The sequence below is a fragment of the Micromys minutus genome (genome assembly GCF_963924665.1).
Source record: "Micromys minutus genome assembly, chromosome: 3".
Lineage (NCBI taxonomy): Eukaryota > Metazoa > Chordata > Mammalia > Rodentia > Muridae > Micromys > Micromys minutus.
The window spans coordinates 61001550-61020080 of record NC_137972.1 but is presented as its reverse complement, the minus strand read 5'-3'; the positions used below and the strand labels follow the sequence as shown (position 1 = coordinate 61020080).

General features: G+C 42.1%; 1 protein-coding gene across 2 annotated transcripts in view; it reads right to left on the bottom strand.

Annotated features, from left to right (window-relative positions):
* GABRB3 (gamma-aminobutyric acid type A receptor subunit beta3) overlaps window positions 1–17662 on the bottom strand; it is a gene marked incomplete at both ends in the record, with an annotated part of 213031 nt that extends 195369 nt beyond the window's left edge. Inside the window, 3 exons of one of the 2 annotated variants that reach the window (XM_080913836.1) lie at window positions 16390–16457; window positions 16655–16746; window positions 17583–17662. In XM_080913836.1, the coding sequence (XP_080769962.1) occupies window positions 16390–16457; window positions 16655–16746; window positions 17583–17662 (240 nt within the window). Of the gene's footprint in view, window positions 1–16389; window positions 16458–16654; window positions 16747–16871; window positions 16952–17582 lie in introns of those variants that run through there. The other variant, XM_080913835.1, reaches the window with a different exon arrangement.
* Window positions 17663–18531: the final 869 nt, after the last annotated feature.

Sequence of the window (18531 nt, the reverse complement as noted above, 5' to 3'; positions counted from 1 at the left end):
AAACCAACCAGAGCATTTGGTCAAATGGGAGATGTTGGTACCCCTACTCCAATAACAACAACTACAAAAATTAGGTGTTCCTATTCCTAGGCAAAGTGAAGGACTGGTGGCTAGGAGAGAAAGAAAACATCTAAGTCTAACTCCAGCCAACTTCTCTTTCCAATTAAATGTTAATAGTCTCTTAGTAATTTTTTTCTGTATTAGTAAACCAAACTTTGGATCACATTAATGGATATCTGACTTTTTCTTTTCTCACTAACTATATCAAAATGTGTCTCTCAAATATTACTTGTGTAGAGAAAGCACACTAATGGGTCACTGAGTAACTCTTCCAAATAATCAGATGACTGGCTGGCTCCAAGTGACATAACTGTACTCCTAACAGAAAACAAGGCACTGCCATGCACCAGGCCTTTCTCCCAGATAACAGGTGTGGGACGGGACTTTTCTGGTACTACAATAACTCAGCCCTCCATTTTCCCACATCTTCTTTAGCAGAGGATCAGAGCTAAGCTCAGTTACTGAGATAAAGCCTGCGATTTAGCTGAAATCCCATTGTCCTAGCAGAACCTCACCCTCCAAATGAAAATGGCTAGTTTTGACTTAGAGCCCCAAAGCACAATTTCTGAGAGATTTCTCTTGTGCAAATCTATGTGTGCAAATTACCATTGTTATTATTTCATTCCAGATGACAAATTTAAACTTGTATTCTCTATTTCTGATATATGTCAAAATACCAGACATAAAATTCAAATCAAATCAATGTAAATATAAGACTAAGTTGCATGGACTTCATACTTCCTAGTGAGAGTGAATTAAAATGTTAGTAAAATTAAGAACAGTTTGAGGATTAAATTTAGTTTGGGCTTAAAATCCTATCACTTTTTTTGCAGAATAATTTTCTCTCTATTCACAAACAAATTTATTCTATAATTATGAGACATTCTTACACAGTTCAACAGAAACAATAATGGGAAGCTCTTGTCTTAAAAGCTTTTTAGTTACTTGCATCAAAAATCTTAAAAAATGATTTGATTCAGTAACTGTATAGGTTAAAAATATATTTGAAGGGAAGGAATCATAATACTGCAATCCATGCATAAGTATATTCCTCTAATCTATTTCCAACAAAAGGTCACTACTCAGGACAGCGTTTTATACGTAGGCCACTGGGATGGCTCAGTGAGCAGAGATGATTACCGCCAACCCTGAAGACCTGAATTTTATACCTAGGACTCACACAGTGACAGAAGAAACCAACTCCCACAAGTTGTCCTCTGACTCCCATGTGCACACCAGGGGACAGCAGGAAGCAAATAAATAAGTAGATATAACTTAAAATTACGTAAGTAAGTAAAGCACATTATTCAGATGTGCCAGAAAATAGTATATAGCTCTTAAAATATATTTAATAGTCTCAAATAATCTATAGCATTAAAAGCATGAATGAAGGTTTAACCTGAATATATATACATATATATATAACATGCACATAAAAACTTTTCATGCATCTAATTATATTTTTCTATGTGTTCAACTATTTTCCTTGTAAGACAAAGCTCTTTTCGTTTTGAAAAATTATAAAAGATGGCTTTGGAAAAGGACAAAAGGTGTAGGAAGTACTTAAAGTCATGGTGGATAGGTATTTTGTCTACATTAAATATGTGAGTTCTTGTGAAGAACACAGAATAGTTTACAGAAAAAAACTTTCTGTTCTGGACAGAGTGCTAAATAATCTAGAAATCTCACATGAAGTTTCTAGAAATCTCAGGAGATTGAGGCAGGATAATAGAGAGTTTGAGGTCAATCTGAGCTGCCATAACCAAGAAAAAAAAATTGGAATTCATCGCAGTGTTCTGTGTGCTTTGTTAACAACACAAAACAAATAAACAAACAAAACAGTGCATACTGTCTCTGCAAAGTTTCATCACAGATAAGAGAAAAGTTATGCCTGCCCTTTGACCTACACCATCACCTACTTTTTTTTTCCCCAACTAATATTCACCAGGCATGTCACAGGCTCCATTGAGGTTGTCACTCTCTTAAAGAGCATGTGCCTGAAGCAGCTGCCCAGAGGACAGCAACAGCATTATTTCAGTAGCATCCCTATGGTTCTTCTTTTACCAAGTATAATACCAAAAACAACTAAAATAAACAGAATTCAACTGTAGTGCATAGTATAAAATACTCAGGGAGTTAGAAAAAGAAAAAACAAACAAACAAATATGTAGATTTTTTTTCCTGCAAGTATCCCTTGAACAAGAAAGAGTCACAACCATGTACACATCATCTGCATTGCATTGAGGACTGTAAGAAATACAAACATGCAATTCCTGGCCTCAGGAGAACTTAGAGTTCTTGGCCAGGTCAGCCTGGATTATATTCAAATAAATACAGCAATCTGGATGTTGCTTAAGTATATCAGGGGACATTCACAAGCCACATGTATATAATAGAGCATTCTGTAGGAAGAAAAGCAGCATCTCCAGATTCTGGAAACTGCAGGGTTTCTGAAAGGAATCCCCCATGGATACTGAAAGGCAACTGTAATTCTATTTTCTAATTAAGTCTAGCAACATATCCTAATATTCTAAGTAATGAAACAAACAAAAATCTTTTCTGTTACAAGGATTTTGCCATCATTTTTCAATGTTTGCTTCATCTGAAACTCCTTAAGTTATTTCTGTGCCCTTCAAGTCTTCTGTGAAGTGAAGGTGCAACCAGAGTCTCTAGTCTCCAGATATCGGTATTGGACAGGAAGTATTTTAAACGTGTTTGGGTCATAATGACATTCCTCAGGATTGAAAATAACACAGGCCAAAACCCTCTCCTTTCTTGTAGAAAGGTTCTAACCAGATATTCCAGGCTGGTCTAGTACTCATGGTGCTAAAGAGAATTGTGCCCTTGCTAAATCTTTCTGAGCAAGTGCCTTCTGAAGACATGTCCAAGAGACTCTGGTCTTTCTGCCATGTAATCACCTGGCAGCCTCAATCTGTGAACTGAGAAACCTTCACCAGGCACTGAATCCAAAAGTACTTGGATTTCACATCTCCTTGCTGCCTACTGCTTATCTGAGGGAATGAATATTTGTTGTTTAAAGCTGCTTAATTTGTGTCGCTCTCCATTTTTTTCCCAGGTTGCCTTGCAGAATGCTATAAGTAATGGCTGACTGTACATGGCTCAACACATCCAACCCAGCACTGCCATCTTCTTCCACTCAATAACTGTAACCATGACCTGCCTCTGTCATGATCATGACTGACTCCTCCAAGACTCCTTAAATGACTCATTAATGGAGGGTCTGGTGATCATACTCTTTGTAGTCTCCTCAATAACAGTTCTTGACCATGATATTTCAGAGGTATTGTACCTCTGCAGTCATATAGGCAACACTTACATGGGGGCACTTTACTGTCCGTAGAATACAAGGCATAGGCAATCAAAAGCTAGCTAGCTTTGTTTGTGTCCGTGGCTCCGTCACTCACATATGAATCAAGCTACCTTCTAAATCCCAAGCATTCTGAAGTGAAGGAAAAAACTCAGCAGCACAACTGAATTAAAATCAGTCGTCCAAGCCATCATCACTACGTGACATTGGCCACGTTGAAAGTTAAAACAGGAAAAAGTCACTGCTAGCTCCTCCCAGCTAGCTCTAAGGGTAAAGTTAAAAAAAAAATCAAAGATCCTTTGATAAGCCTGGAATTCCTCAAATCTGTGCATAAAGTCCAGTTTGGAGACTCTTGCTAAAGCTTCTGTCTGAAGTCCGAACACTATGACTTTCCCACATATTTACAAAACCAGTTCTGTACACTCCACATCGCAACCGCCCCAAGGGGCTCTCCTGTCAGGATAAAGAAATTCTATTACTATGCCTACTATTTCAGGCTATTATTGTGTTCTTTATTGGTTTTAAATTTTGGTTATAATGAAAATAACAGAAGAAAATCTCCATAAAAAATGCTGTGCCCTAGAAACACTTGAAGCATTGTGATAGTTCACACAGGAAACAGTTCTCTAACACGTGAGACAGACTGCAAGGCCCTCCTGCTGGTTAAGTGACCAGGGTTCTTATAAGCACTATTGGATGGCAAGTTCCCAGTCTTCTAGCTGAACATTATTGCATAATCAAATTTAGATTGCAGTAAAAGGTGGGTATCTAGCAGGAAATTAGATGTCGGTTAATAGATGCTTGGTTTCCTGTCAGCCTTTGGAGAATTTCTCTTCTGGGGATGTGGGAAGAGAAAAGAGAACCCGTTTCTGTTGTTTTGGAATCAAGAAGGGTGAAAGAAGGTCAGATCATCATTGTCTATCGCTTAATAAGAGGTAACTGTCATCCTGGGCTGCTGCAAGAAGCCACACTGGAAATACACTAGTTTAACTAACCCTTTCCCCTTTATTCCAGTAAGTTAAGCAGTGCCTGTGAGCTGCACCCACTGAGGCTTTCAGAGAGCTGCTCCTTCTCTAACTATGCCAATTCTATTAAACTTAGGGAAAGAAAGGTTGTGTGCCTCTTTGAGTGACTGAACTTTGCAAGAGCATGAGGAGAATAAGTGAGATTTGCAGACTGAGGGAGAGCTTTCCTTGCACACAAATGGGCTACCACTGCAGACTAGTGTTGTAGTGTCACTTGGAGAAACTGCAAAACTTCTCACCACACACCACAATCCATTATCACAAGGGCTTGACATATGATGAAAAAACAAGGAAAGTCTCAACGCTTTGAAATATTTAATTTGTTATGACTTCAGTGGAGTCAATAACAGCTTCCAAATGTGAGCCACACCATGAATTGATTTACATAATCTTAAATAAGTAGAGTCTGAGTTACATAAGAATTTGAACATCTGAATGTCTCCTTTTGCAGAATTAAATAAATTTACAAAAGTCAACATTTCTACTTAATGCTTTGCATCTATTGCAGGGAAGCCAACATCTTCATTCTTATCCACTATAATTTACAAGGTTGGATTTTATGTATGTAAAATTCATAATGTATTGAGTTCAGGCATCAAGAGAAAATAGAATATGGCAAGAAGTTGGGATTTTACAGTTGACATGATATACAAATGCTACCTTTTAATTCTATGCTTCCAGTTGGGGATCCAGAACCTTACACATCTTAGCTGGTTTTTACCTCTCAACTGTCTTATATAAATACAGTCTCTTCATCCTGCATTTGGTTAGATACAATAGAATATTTAATGAAGGGCAACCCTGTGACCTCTTCTCATTGGTTTATATTTATAAACTACATGCAAAAATTGATGAAATTAAGAAAATGCCACAAAATTTTAAAAGGAAACATTAAACACATGTTGATTCTTAATTCTGAATATAGACAATTTTGATAACCCATGAATTTAGCTATCTTAGAATAATAACAGGAAAATTTTTTTGGCTACAGGAGACACATCCACAGTCCACTTGAGGATGCACAACAAATCGAGATCCCTGTTCACTGTTTGCTAAGACAAGGTGGATCACAGCCCTACCTCCAAGCTCTCCCCATCACAAATGGCTAGGTCTAAACTGGCAAAATGCTTCTCTTCCTAAGTTGCTTCTTCTTAGATATTTGTTCACAGAAATAAGCCATAAAGGAAGGAAGGATTTGTCCAAGTTCTCACAAAACACTCTGTGACCTAAATGTTCTGACAGCTAACTTTTTCCACAGTAGAAATGTTCTTGAAAGTTAAACCTCCAATGGCTTCTGTGGGTTAACTTTCTTAGGGTGTGGTGAAAATTATCCATGAAATTAAAGGTTCATTTTATAAGGTAAATTCTCAAGTATGGGCATGCAGATCATCATAAAATAAACATAGGCAATATGATAGAATGGTAAGTAAGGCAAAACCTAGGAAAAAGAGAGTTACACATACAGATGCTGGATAAACAAGATAGGCAAATAGATGCTACAAAGCAGACACAGGAAGATAGATGCTGGGGAGATGATAGATAGATAGATAGATAGATAGATAGATAGATAGATAGATAGATAGATAGATAGATAGATAGGTACGTACGTAGGTAGGTAGGTAGGTAGGTAGGTAGGTAGGTAGGTAGGTAGATAGATAGATAGATAGATAGATAGATAGATAGATAGATAGATAGATAGATAGATAGATAGATAGATAGGAACGTGAGTGTTCTCTTTCCAAAACAAGAATCCTGAGAAAGAAAGGAGAAAGGGAGGAAGGATATAGCCTCTGTGCAAACACACATATGTTTGACAATCAGAGGTTGACACAAAGTAACTTTCTTCACTTCTCTCAATTTTAGCTTCCGAAACAGAACCTCTTGCAGAACTCGGAGCTCATCAATTAGCTAGGCTAGCTGTCCACTGAGTCAGGGATCAATGGACAGGAACCTTTCTGTCTCCAAAGCCCCTCCCCTTTCACTCCCTCCCTCACCAGCTCTGGAGTTACAGATATATACAAGCATTTCTGGTTTTAACATGAGTGCTAGAGTGAGAATGCAGCTTTGTGCTTGCACATCCAGTTCCTTACTTATAGAGCCATTCACCCACCACAAATTCTCCTCCTTTCATGTGAGTGTGTATGCATGAGTATGTTCAGTGGTGTTTGGAGCTGTGCATGTGGGGGGGGGGGTATGCTGTTTCCATGGGAGTGTGCACACGCAGATGCCAGAGAAATGTTATTAGGTGGCTATCTTCTGATACTGGTCTTGTCACCCTAAGACAAGTTCTGTCAGTGACCTGGAAGCTTTTTGTTTCAGCTAGGTTGGTTGCCAGTGAGCTCTCAGGATCCACCTGTCTCCAACCCTCAGTACCAGGTAACAGGCCTGTGCAGTAGATTACAGGTATGTTCCCTGGGTGCTGGGGACTTACAAATCCTCAGGCTTATAGAGCAAGTGCTCCTAACCAGTAAGACCACTCCACCAGCTCCCGCCTTGAGCCAGTTTTCTGTGCTTCTAAGTAGCAGGAAACAAAAAGGATTGCAGGTGAAATGTTTGACGCACCACATTTCTGGGTCTACTGTGATTTAACTCACCCACTCACATCAGGTTTTGGTAACTCCTGACACATGTCCTCCATAAGGGACATTCTAGATGAATCAAGCAATACTCCCCTCCTATGGCAGTGCTATGGCTTGTGGAAAAGTTTAGAAATACACCCGTGCTCTGAGTTACTACCACTGACTGTATATAAACCATACAAACTACACCTTGTAGAGGCAAGTTGTTTGTTCTTTTCTTTCTCTCTCTCTCTCTCTCTCTTTCTTTCTTTCTTTCTTGGGGGCACGTTTAATATTACTAGAAAGTTTATTCAGATAGAATCATATTTTATGCAAAGATAATATAAATTGTAATATGGCATCTTAGTCCATAACAGAACATCTGAGCCTTGGTAAGTTATAAAGAGAAACAAATTTGTTTTCTGCCATTGGAGAAGGCTAGAAAATTAAAGGCCAAGACACCTGCAAAAGTCTTCTTGCTGTGTCATTCCACAGAGGGCAGAAGGGGTCAAACTCACCCTTTTATCAGTAATTTAGTACCATGGCATTTATATTGATCACTGCATGAAGGTGTCGTATGTCAACACTATCGCATTGGGCACTAAGCTCCCCCACACCTGCACGTGGGGGACACTTGCACACAAAATCATGGACTAAATGCAGCCATAAGAAAGAGCATAGATGTCAGAAAGTCTGGGTATGACATGTAACATGTTCAGTCACAGAAGAGGACTGTCCTATGGGATGCAACATTGAAGTCTGCTTGCCCTGCCACCTTTAAGCCCCAATAACATCTCTCCAGAGCTCTATCACCTCTCTCCTGAAAGTAGGCCAAGCCCCATTTTGTTCTCAGAGCTAGCCTGTTGAACTAGGGCTGAAGCTCAGCATAGAGTATCTCCCTTCTATGAAATAGGGACTGTGTTCAGTCCCCAGCACCTGCACTACAACAGTTATAATGTGTGGTTGGCCCAGAAGCATTTGAGCCTTTTATTTGTCAATACAGTCATCCTTGCCACCATGCAAGGTGTTCCTCTAGGACTCTAAAGAAAAAAAGAGAGGCTTAAAATTAACAACCTTTCCCTGGGCATGAAAGACTGCTACAGTAAAACAAAATGCTGTTTTGCTTTTGTTTTGTTTTATTTCTAATTGGCTTATGGGAAAAAAATACTTAGCTTTGTGTACAGAAAATATCACCTATAACCATCATCAATAACAAATAAATTTGTATTATATAGAATCTTTGCAAAATGCATAGCCTCTGATTCATAACAAGAAAAGTATTTATTTTGTATTAACAGCAAGAATGATGGTGAGATTATATACTTATACACATACACATACATATAATACATTTATATATAATTGTGTTTGACAACTATGTAGAAAGTAGTTGCTAATTTAAGTATTTGTTAATCATTTCCACATCACATTTTGCTTTAAGATTTAATTGTTACATTAGAAGTAGATAGAAAGAAATATGTGTTGGTGTAATCAATGGAATCTATATCTTCTTTCAAATGAATAATGGATTACAGATTGGAACTTCTAAATGAGTGCAGTTTTATTCTCACCTTAATTTTATTCTTATTCATCTGTGAGATGGTAAGAATCACTCACACTCGAGCTTTGATTGTCAAACTGTGCCTGTATGATGTTCTGAGCTTCATGGTAAACTACAAAGTATTACAGAAGCTAGCGCTTAGTGATGGGTTGACTGTACATCATGGTGCAGTCTTCGAAAAACCTACGGATAAGGCAAGTCTTCACTCCAGCCCAACAAGCAAAGTCTACTCTGATTTAAATTGATGTTACAGCAAGTCTCCAAGAGACAGGACCTGTCTTTGTCCTTCTGAATATTGCAGATGGATAATTCTCTCAGTGGCTAACATAAATGGTCCTAAAGTACACAGCCCTAAAAATCAGCAAGCAACCGAAAGCCTCCTCATCTCTGGGTAGAAGGAAAGGGGAAGGGAAACTGTGGCCCTTGGGTCTCTATAAAAAGCACAATTTTAGCTCCTTGACTTCCTGGAAAGGCTCATGCACTTTCTCAGCAGAGAGAAAATTCTGTGTCAAAACACAGTGATTGGTTCAGAATTACCCACACCAATCCTGACACAGGCTGAACTCTATGAGGCTAGTACAAGGTTTTACTCTTCTTTCTGCTTTGAAATCAGCATAAAAGCTCCCTAGTGACAGAGGTGGCACTGCAGAAGATTTGATTTGCAGCTTAGATTTTATATGGAGTACAATTATACACATTTCTATTGAATCATGTCTCCTGAAGTAAAAAAAAAAAAAAAAAAAATGCATATTTGTCTGGAAGATTCTTCACGGGTGCCCAAGTTATAAGCTAGCAAAGTATCTTCTTGAAAATGTTTATACCTATTCATGCACTTGGATGTACATTCAGCTGTTTGCATTTGTCCATGCCTTTTCTTTTAAAGTAAAATAGCTAATAGGCACCTCTCCAGTAGTAGGCAAAAAGCAAGCACTATTCACAGTATGGAGACACCGGCCTGCCTCACAAGGCACGGTCTAATGCAGAATCCATGGAGAGAACTGCTCAAGTAAGAAAACCAAATAATCTCTAAAACTGTGATAACTTTCAGAAAAGTAGGAACTCTTAGGCATCTTAGGAAAGTAGGGAGAACCTAGCTGAGGGTGACAATCCTCCTGGCCCCTGCACAGAGCAAGGATATCAATCTCTAGTAAGGTGAGTTGGGAAGGGCACTGTAGCAAGACCTGGCCCCAGCCTTCCAGTTCAGTGCATTTGTGCCAGTTTTCCCTGAGAAACACTTCCTCATCTGAACTTTTAATACTTTGCCAGGCTGATCGACACTTTGGAGAAGCAATGTGACATAATGTTTGAAGAACGTGAAATAAGTAAACAGTAAAGCTGCACAGCAACGTGACTCCTTTGCACTTCAAAAGATCTCAACTGTTCCTCGCACTTCAGTTACCTCAGAATACAGTGATCGGTGCACAGTATAAAACACGGACCCACGTGACAAAGGGGGGCGGTTGTTATCTATGCTGCCACGTTGACAGAATTATGGTAAATGACAAGAACTAGATCCAAATCAAGCTTTTTTTGTGTTTTTGTTTGTTTGCTTTCCCCCCTTTCTCAGAGTCACATACACTCGCCCCCTGAAATCCATGTTTTTATTTTTTTTGACTCCTGCATGCAATTGCTTGACGGGAGTACCTTCCCTCTTTATGCCTGTGCCCTTCCTCAAACCATCACCAACTTTGACAAGGAGTACAGACAGCAGCAGCTCCTTCTCCAACTGCTTTCATTTCCTGTCATCAAAGAAAACATGAGCACAGGGTCTGCTCTTGGAGGCTGAAGACAGAAACTTGTCATAATTTTCAAACTGAATCTCAGTGAATTTCCTTCCACAACAGAATTGTTCATTACACGCGCATCAATTAAAACTAAATATTTATATGCCAGGCACCATAAGCAACCCTGAGAAGGGTCAAGAAGGAAGCCATTCAGAACCAGAAACTGAGGGGAAGATCCACTTTTTTCAAAAGATGCTCTAACAATACATGCTTTACAAGATCTCCAGAGGGAACGAGGAAAAGCATTTGCCTAGGGCTCCCTATACCATCCCTGCTAATATTAAACACAAGCCTCTCTTCATAAAGAGGGTTATGTAAGGGGCTGCTGTAATCTATTTCCTCTGTTCATTTATGCTTTCTTATAAGTGCCTGGCACTGATGTGCTATTAGGACTTAGGCATGAAACATACTGGAATTGAAAAGTATTGTTCTCAATGAACACCCAGACCTCTCCATACACAGCAACCTAGAATCAAACAGGGACACGTTCTGTGGACCTTCCAGAGAGTGTCTTCCTGGTAAGCCGCTTTCTAAACCTCAACTGGGTCAGCAAAACATTCCTTCCCTGGCTGAGTCATACCCAACTTTCTTCGGCACTGAGAATACTAGCACGTTCTCCGCCTTTGAACTGCTCGTAGCAATCTTTATACAGCTCTGAATGTGGTCTATGCCTGTGGTGGAGGAACAGGAGACAGACAGCTCCCTGATACAGACAGCACAAGTGCTTTGTCTACAGTTTTCTTTCTGGGCCCTCCATGATCCAATATTGGCATCCATGTGTGCACTGGAGGCATGGGGTCAGTGAGGCACCTGAGACTAGAGTTCATAGAGTTGGGAATGAAAACACAGCTGCTGGGCCTTGATTCTTTCTAAGTACCCTAAAAAATCTTCTGCAATTTAACCTCCTGCCTGCAAACCAGCAGAGTGCATGATGGTACTAGGTAGGTGCCGCATCAGCAATCATCAACAGCAACACAACTCTGAAGTCAGAGAAAGGGTGTTAGACAATTTCCCCAAACCCTAATCCTAGCTTACTCTAGCCAAAATAGGTCTGCTCTTCCTTCTCTCATCTGGAAAAAAAAACGTAAAAGAAAAAGCATGAACTAACAGTATGGGGAATATGTACTGTGCATCTGAGAATAAGCATGTGTGAACATAATGTATGAACACTTGTATATGAACATATGTGAATGTGTGAACATCACGTGGGACTATTAGCATATGCCCTTATGTTGTTTTGTATAAGTACCTGGAGCTAACCATTGCATCACTGGATTTCTGCTCCCCTATGTTGCTTTGTAACTTGAGTAACAATGTCTCTATTTAATAGTTAAGAGGCTCCAAACAGCTTCCTGAAATGTACACAAACTGTGTTCTTCTGCACTATACTGTTTTCACACCTAGACATATACAAGTAGATTTATGAAGAGAAAATGCCACATGGGACACACTAATATAAGAAAATACTTTTTTTTTTTTTTTTGTCAACTTGAGGAAAACTAGGGTGAACTGGGAAGAAGGAATCATAATCGAGAAAATGTCTCCGTTACACAAATGTGGTATATTTTATTGGTTAATGGTTGATACTAGAGGATCCAAGTCACCACAGAGAGGTGGTTCTAGCTTTCTAAGAAGGCAGAGAAAGCCACAGCAATCAAGCCAGTAAGTAGCATTCCTCCATGCCTTCTACACCAGCTGCTGTCTTCAGACTCTCCCTTGGGTTCCTTATCTGACTTTCAGATATACAGTTTAACCTAGGAATTGTAAGATAAAATCAACCCTTGTCTCCTTAAGTTGACTTTGGTCATGTTTTTACCAAAGCAATAGAGTCCCAAAAGAATCGATGCTGCCTAACTGCAGTAACAGCAAGACGATGGCTCGTGTGTGTGTGTGTGTGTGTGTGTGTGTGTGTGTGTGTCGAACCAGAAAAGAAAAAATAATTCTCTATCTACATTTTCATTAGGATTGAGTTAATTTTAAAGGAATAAAATAGTTCTTGTTATATCGTAGAAGTGGTATTAGAACTTCAGAAATTCAGGTCCTATGTTTCTAGTATTTTATAGTAAAAAAGAAAGAAGTGTAGTTTGGACTATAAACTAACAAATTAATACCCATTTTTAATGAAATTCTCATTTAAAATACTCTAAATACATTTTATTTTTAATAGTTCCTTACACTTCCTGTATTTCAGTTTATTCCTCTGCCCACCTATCTAGTCTATATGCTTTTTACACAGAGACTGCTGGTAAGCACCACAACCACAACACAAACAATAAAAACGTGGTATTTTTACACATATACAATCTCTCGGAAATCCATATGCTAAATCTAGATAATTACATTAGAGTCTCTAACTATAAGGATACTTGAAAATTTAAAGCAGGTGTAAGAGAAACAAAACAAGTTATATCAAAAAAAAAATGATGTTCTCTAATCACTGCCAGGGATCAAGAAAACAATGGAAAAACAATTATAAATAAATAAATAAGCAAAAAGTAGAATCTCTCCAGTAACCATACAGAAAGTGGCAAAAACCAATTCTAAGTGTTAAAGTAGTCAAATTCACTCCTATTTACACAAAACACCAAAAAGAGAAATTAGATAATGCATTCACACAGATAATTTGTGTAATTGTTTGTCTGGAATCAGAGGCTCCTTGGGGGCATTAGCCACACTCCTTCCAGCAGGTACAGACAGCTTTACACTTCTTAAAGAGAAAAGCACAGTACCACCACTGTGCAGTCAAGGCCCCCCAAAACTCATAAGCTCATTAAAAAAGCACATTTTCATCTCTCCCACATAGCGATATATGTGATTCTATACAATCTAATTCAAAGTACATGCAAACTCTTTGACTTCATGAAATGTCTATCTTCAGAACTATGAAACTTCAGAGGCAGCTCAGTGTTTCGGTACTTATCTAGGAGGTACACGGTCCTGAGTCTAGTTCCCAGCACTGCAAACAAATGCTTGTGTGTGTATGTGTGTGTGTGTGTGTGTGTGTGTGTGTGTGTGTGCATACGTGTATGTATGTATGTATACATAGGACTGTGCTTAAGTGTGCATGTGTGTACATGCGTGTAATGTGTGTTTGTGTCTAGATGAATGTGTATGCACACGCACATGCATGTGCATCGATGCATGTGGGTGAAAACTTCAGGAAAATTTACAACAAATGTCTGACTTTCCATGATCATTTGTCACAGGATTTTTAATCCGGCCATCCTTCTTCCTCACCATTTTGCTCTTCGGTCTAAATTTAAATTGTTACCAAAATACTCTCTTTAAAGCATGTCTCAAATCTTGTCACTTTATCGGCTCCTGTCTTGCACCTTGGGAAATCTTTTACCTTGTGAAATCTCGGGCATGACGTAGAAGGGCCGAGGCAGCTTGTGTGTCCTCTGCTTTTGAAGTTGCACTCCTCTATATATAAGCACAACTCTGATCCTGTTCATGTAGCCATTCGTACCTTCGCTATTTTCTTTTCCCACCCAGAACATCCTCTACTGCTGATATCAGCCAGTACCCATGCCCATCCAGGTTAATTCCACTTTCTTTCATGAAGCTTTCCACATCAAACATTTCTCTCCACCTTCTCTCCCCCAACCTACCCTCCCCTTCTCCCACACTTCTCCCCTCCCTTTCTTTACACTGCATGTCTACTCTAGAGGTGCTTACCATGTCCTAGTTTTTGAGTGTCATTGTTACTTCCAATAGTTGTAACACTCTTAAAACAAGACTACCCTTTGTTTAGTGACTGTTCCTTTGTTCGTAACTCACAATATTTGGTTTTGTACTTTGGTCAAGCTCTTAACTGAATAAATTACTTCCCAAAAAAATGGCTGCATGAAGGGTGACCCCTAAAATAATAAGCACATTTGAGGTTCTTTTGTTAATGGACCATGTGCCATGACTCTTTTGTATATGTGTGTTCTACAGTGCAACGTTGGTTAGTGTGCTTCTGTGGGGAAGAAGACACTGTACATGGCTACCAATCATGTCTGTCCAAAAGCCTTTGGTCCCCAATACTACTAAGCTCTAATTTGTATCTAAAATAAAGCTATGTCTCCAAAGCCAGAAAAAATAGTCCCATGAGAGAGCAGAAAAGAGGAGGCATAAAAGAACATACTGTGGCTATGCAGTGTATAGCATTTTAACTCTGTGATATACTGAAAGTTATATCTCCATTTACCAATAAGTCTAAAAACAGAGTAACCTCCACTCATGGACTATGAATAAAAACAAATAAGTAATATTTACATATGTCAACTATCAGCATAAAATCACCACAGCTGAACAATGAAGTCACAAAATGTGCAACAGTTTACACTACCACTCTCCCCTCATCCTTCTGATCTTCTCACACTGTGTGTTCTTAAAACACCACTCAGTGAGCTTGACTTCCATTTGATATGCAGGGATGTTTGACACAAAGACACACTAATTCCCACATAATTAGTTCTCTCAAGAGATCTTGAAATTACCCTCTGAAATTGTTCCGACAGTGGGTCAGGAATGAATGAATGAAATTGTCCCCACCAGGCCACAAAACACACCTTTTGGAAGAAAGTATATTGTAAGGCTAGAAACAAGGTCAACGTGAATAATGTTTATTTTCAGTGTACAGTAAGTCATGGCCCGCCTGCACTTCTGTGTTTCATCTTGCACTACCTAGATACACAGATGTCCAAGTGCTATACTCTGGAGGAAAGGAACAGTTTATAAACAAAAACAAAAACAGACATGAAACACTGTCGCTTCTTTTTTTAAAGGTGCCAGAGACCGTACTGTTTATCAAAGTCAGAACTGGCTTGTGCTATATTCCTGACTGAGAAGTCCAGCCTCTCATGTTTTAATTAAAATTTTTAGAAAATTATGCAAATAAGTTTGGTGGAATATATTTTTCTGATAACCCCCTAAATAGCATTTATTTAAACATAAATCTTATAATAGTTAAAGAAAACCGTTCTCATTTATTTGTACATATTATAAATTGCTCTATAAATTACTGTAAAGTTTCTCAAAATATAGTGTAAAAAACACCTGTTTCAAAATAAGTTGAAGTACTATCCTTAAGTGTGACTAACTCAGGGCCCAACTCTAGGCCAACTCTGTCAGAACTCCTTGGAGTAAGGCCCTAGAAAATATGTGTTGAAAGCAAGTTTGCCCATGTGATTCCAATGTATAAGAAAAGCATACCAACTCATATTCTCAGCATTGTTTGTTCAAAAGAAAAGTTGCCAGATGATTGCTCCAAAAAAATATTGTCTCCAAACACCCATTCTTAGAATATCTACAGTGCCACGTAACATAAAAACCAAACCTGTTTCCTCAAATCAGGGTATCATTTGGCTACTTATTTTCTAGCGCATTAAGGGAGGAAGGAGAGCACCGTCTCCGCATCTAGGGCTACTGACCTCCTCTTTCCACGTGTCAGAATATTGACTCCTGTCAGCATATGCATAAAACCCTGACACTGGAATGCCCACATTCCAGAGCCCTAAGAAGGCCTCCCTCCAGAGTTTGGGGCAGGGATCCGTCAGCACCTAGGACAGCGCCCAGCGGAGGAAGCCGGGCCTCAGAACAGAGGCTGAAGCTGGGAGACCCACTAAAGAAGCCTCTAGACACAGGTTACAGCCTCTTACTCTTCTCTCCTGTGATCCGCAGCTCTTTCCAAATGACAACAAAGGAAATTCTAAGTACCTTTCACCTGAGGATGTAAGCCTCCCCCACACCCAGTCTCTTTTCATAGTCCTCAGTGCCTGTTGCTAAGGGAGGGGAGAAGGCGCTCAGGAAGCCTCGCGACCAGGTGACAGCCCTCCTGTAATGCCTGTGTACATCGGGTGGCGCTGAGGACCAGAACTCTGGACCAGCCTAGGACCCCGCGACAGGCCCGGCGCCCAGGAGCGTTCGGGGAGCAGGGCGGGCAGGAGCCCAGCGCCAGAGCGCGCGGCTTCCCCTGCGGGCCAGAAAGCCCAGGCCGGTTCGGGCCTCCAGCCCAACATGGGAGATGTGTATGGCCCCAGGCGGCCGGTTAGGGCCTGGGACAGCTTGAGGAAGCACAGGCACTCACCATGTTGACTTCAGAAACCATGTCGATGCTGGCGATGTCGATGTTCATCCCCACGCAGACTGGGGGACCTGCGGGAAGCGCAGCACACCGTGATCAGCCAGACTCCAGCAGGGGGTACGGGTGGCTCTGAGGATAGGGGGTTCGCAAAGGACCACCCACCCCACCCCGCTGCAGCTCCGCGGAGGCCGCCCCCGCCTCCCTCTCCACCCAGACCGCCAACACTGTGGATCGCGCTTCCCGCAGCGGTCGCGCGCATCCCACTTACCCCCGAAGTCGGGTCTCAGGCGAATGTCGTAGCCTTTCAACAGCTTGTCTACGGTCTCCTTCACAAAGGACATGTTCCCGGGGTCGTTGACGCTGAAGGAGGGGCACATGGCACAGAGAACAGGGTCAGGCAGCGGCTCACCCGCCAGCGCCCGGCGCGCACACAGCGCGCCAGCCCGCGCCCGGCCCGCTTCCCGTCAACCCACCAGCGACCCTACCTCTGGGCGCAGCAAACCACCGCCACCAGCACCGGGGCCGAGAAGATGCCAAAAAGCCTTCCTCCCGCAAAGCCCCACATCCCTTCGCCGCGCCCCGGCACGGGGGAGGGGGCGCCCCGCCGCCGTCGCGACCCGCAGCCGGGGCTGCTGCTGCTGCTGCCGCCACCGCCGCCGCCGAGCTGGCCCGGAGCGGAGGAGGCGGAGGGGGAGGGGGAGGAGAGCAGGGGGGAGGAGCGGGCCGGGAGGGAGGAGCCCTGGCGCGGGAGCGCTGGGCGGGCGGAGGCGGAGGCGGAGCCGGACAAGAACAGCACCCGCCCCCTTATGGGTCCGCGGTCGCTCCGGGGCTCCGGCGCCCTCCCAAGCCGTAGCAGCGGCCGCACCGGACTCCCGGGGAGGGGCTTGTGTGCGGCCGCAGGTCCCCGATGGACACTGCGGCCGAGGGCTACGACTGCGTGGCGCCTTGCAGGGCGGGGGATGGGCCACGGAGCCAAGACCTCAGAGCTTGCCAAGGCCGGGTGAAAGATGGGGCCCGAAGATGCAACACACCGGCACCAGGGACGTAGGAGGTGCTCCACATCCCTCGCCCTATCCCACCCTCCACCTTCAACCCCGCCCTGCTCAACGGGAGAGCCAGTGGGCACCGCACGGAGCCTTGGCGCTCTGCCTGGTCGGGATCCAAGCTGCAGAGCTCTGAGATAGCCCCATCCTCACCTGCTGGGCTCAGATCCTCGGGTCCCCAGGGTCCAGGAAAGCCAGATTGGCAGCAGCAGGGCCTGGAGCCCGGAGCACATGGCGCTGCTCCTCTAGCCTAACCTGAGTGGGAACTGCTTCACTACCGTCACGGAGCTAGGAACCAACAGCGACGTGGGGATCCCCGCCTCCCCCCACCCCGCCCCTACCCCCACCCGCGGGCTTTCCCGCCTGACCCATCTTCCAGCCCCTTGCATGGCGGCAAGATTATCTATTTATCAAATATGACTATGGAAAGCAGTCTTCTTAAGCTGCGCTTCTCCTGAACTACCAGGAGTGCTGAATCCTTCCTGCTCACATAAACGCATTCAGAACGAACAGTAAAGAGAAATCTTGTCGAGAAACTGCCACCCAAGCCACATTTACAAAGATGAAAAAAATAATGTGCCTTTTTCTGGTACAGACCAGAAACCTTCACCCTTATTTTAAGGTAAAGATCTTTGTTTTTCCTTGTGACAGGACTTCATCCATTAGTGGTCATTAAAAAGCTGCTGGAATGTTGGTCGAAAGCAGCGGTTGGTACACATTCTGATTTTGTATCAACCCTGTTCAGTCCTGGTTCACATCCCACTCGTACATCGTCACAGCAGTCCTTGGGTGCTTACCCCCAAGGAGTGCCTACTCTCCTGTGGACAGAGGTTGGCTGTGTTTCTAGTTACACCATCCCACTGTAGTCAGACCGAGAGCCCCGCAGATCAAGTCTGTTTCTAATCTCTTTAGACTAGTTCAGACGTCCAGGGCGTGATGAGTGCTTAGTAATATATGACTATTTTCCAGTATTGTCTCGGGTTTTTTCCCCCATATCTTTTTTTTTTTTTTGTTCCCAAGATTTATGTTGGTAAATATCTAAACCTAGACTTTTATTCTTAAGCTGGCATGGGTTTTGTGCATTAATTTTAAATATCTTTGC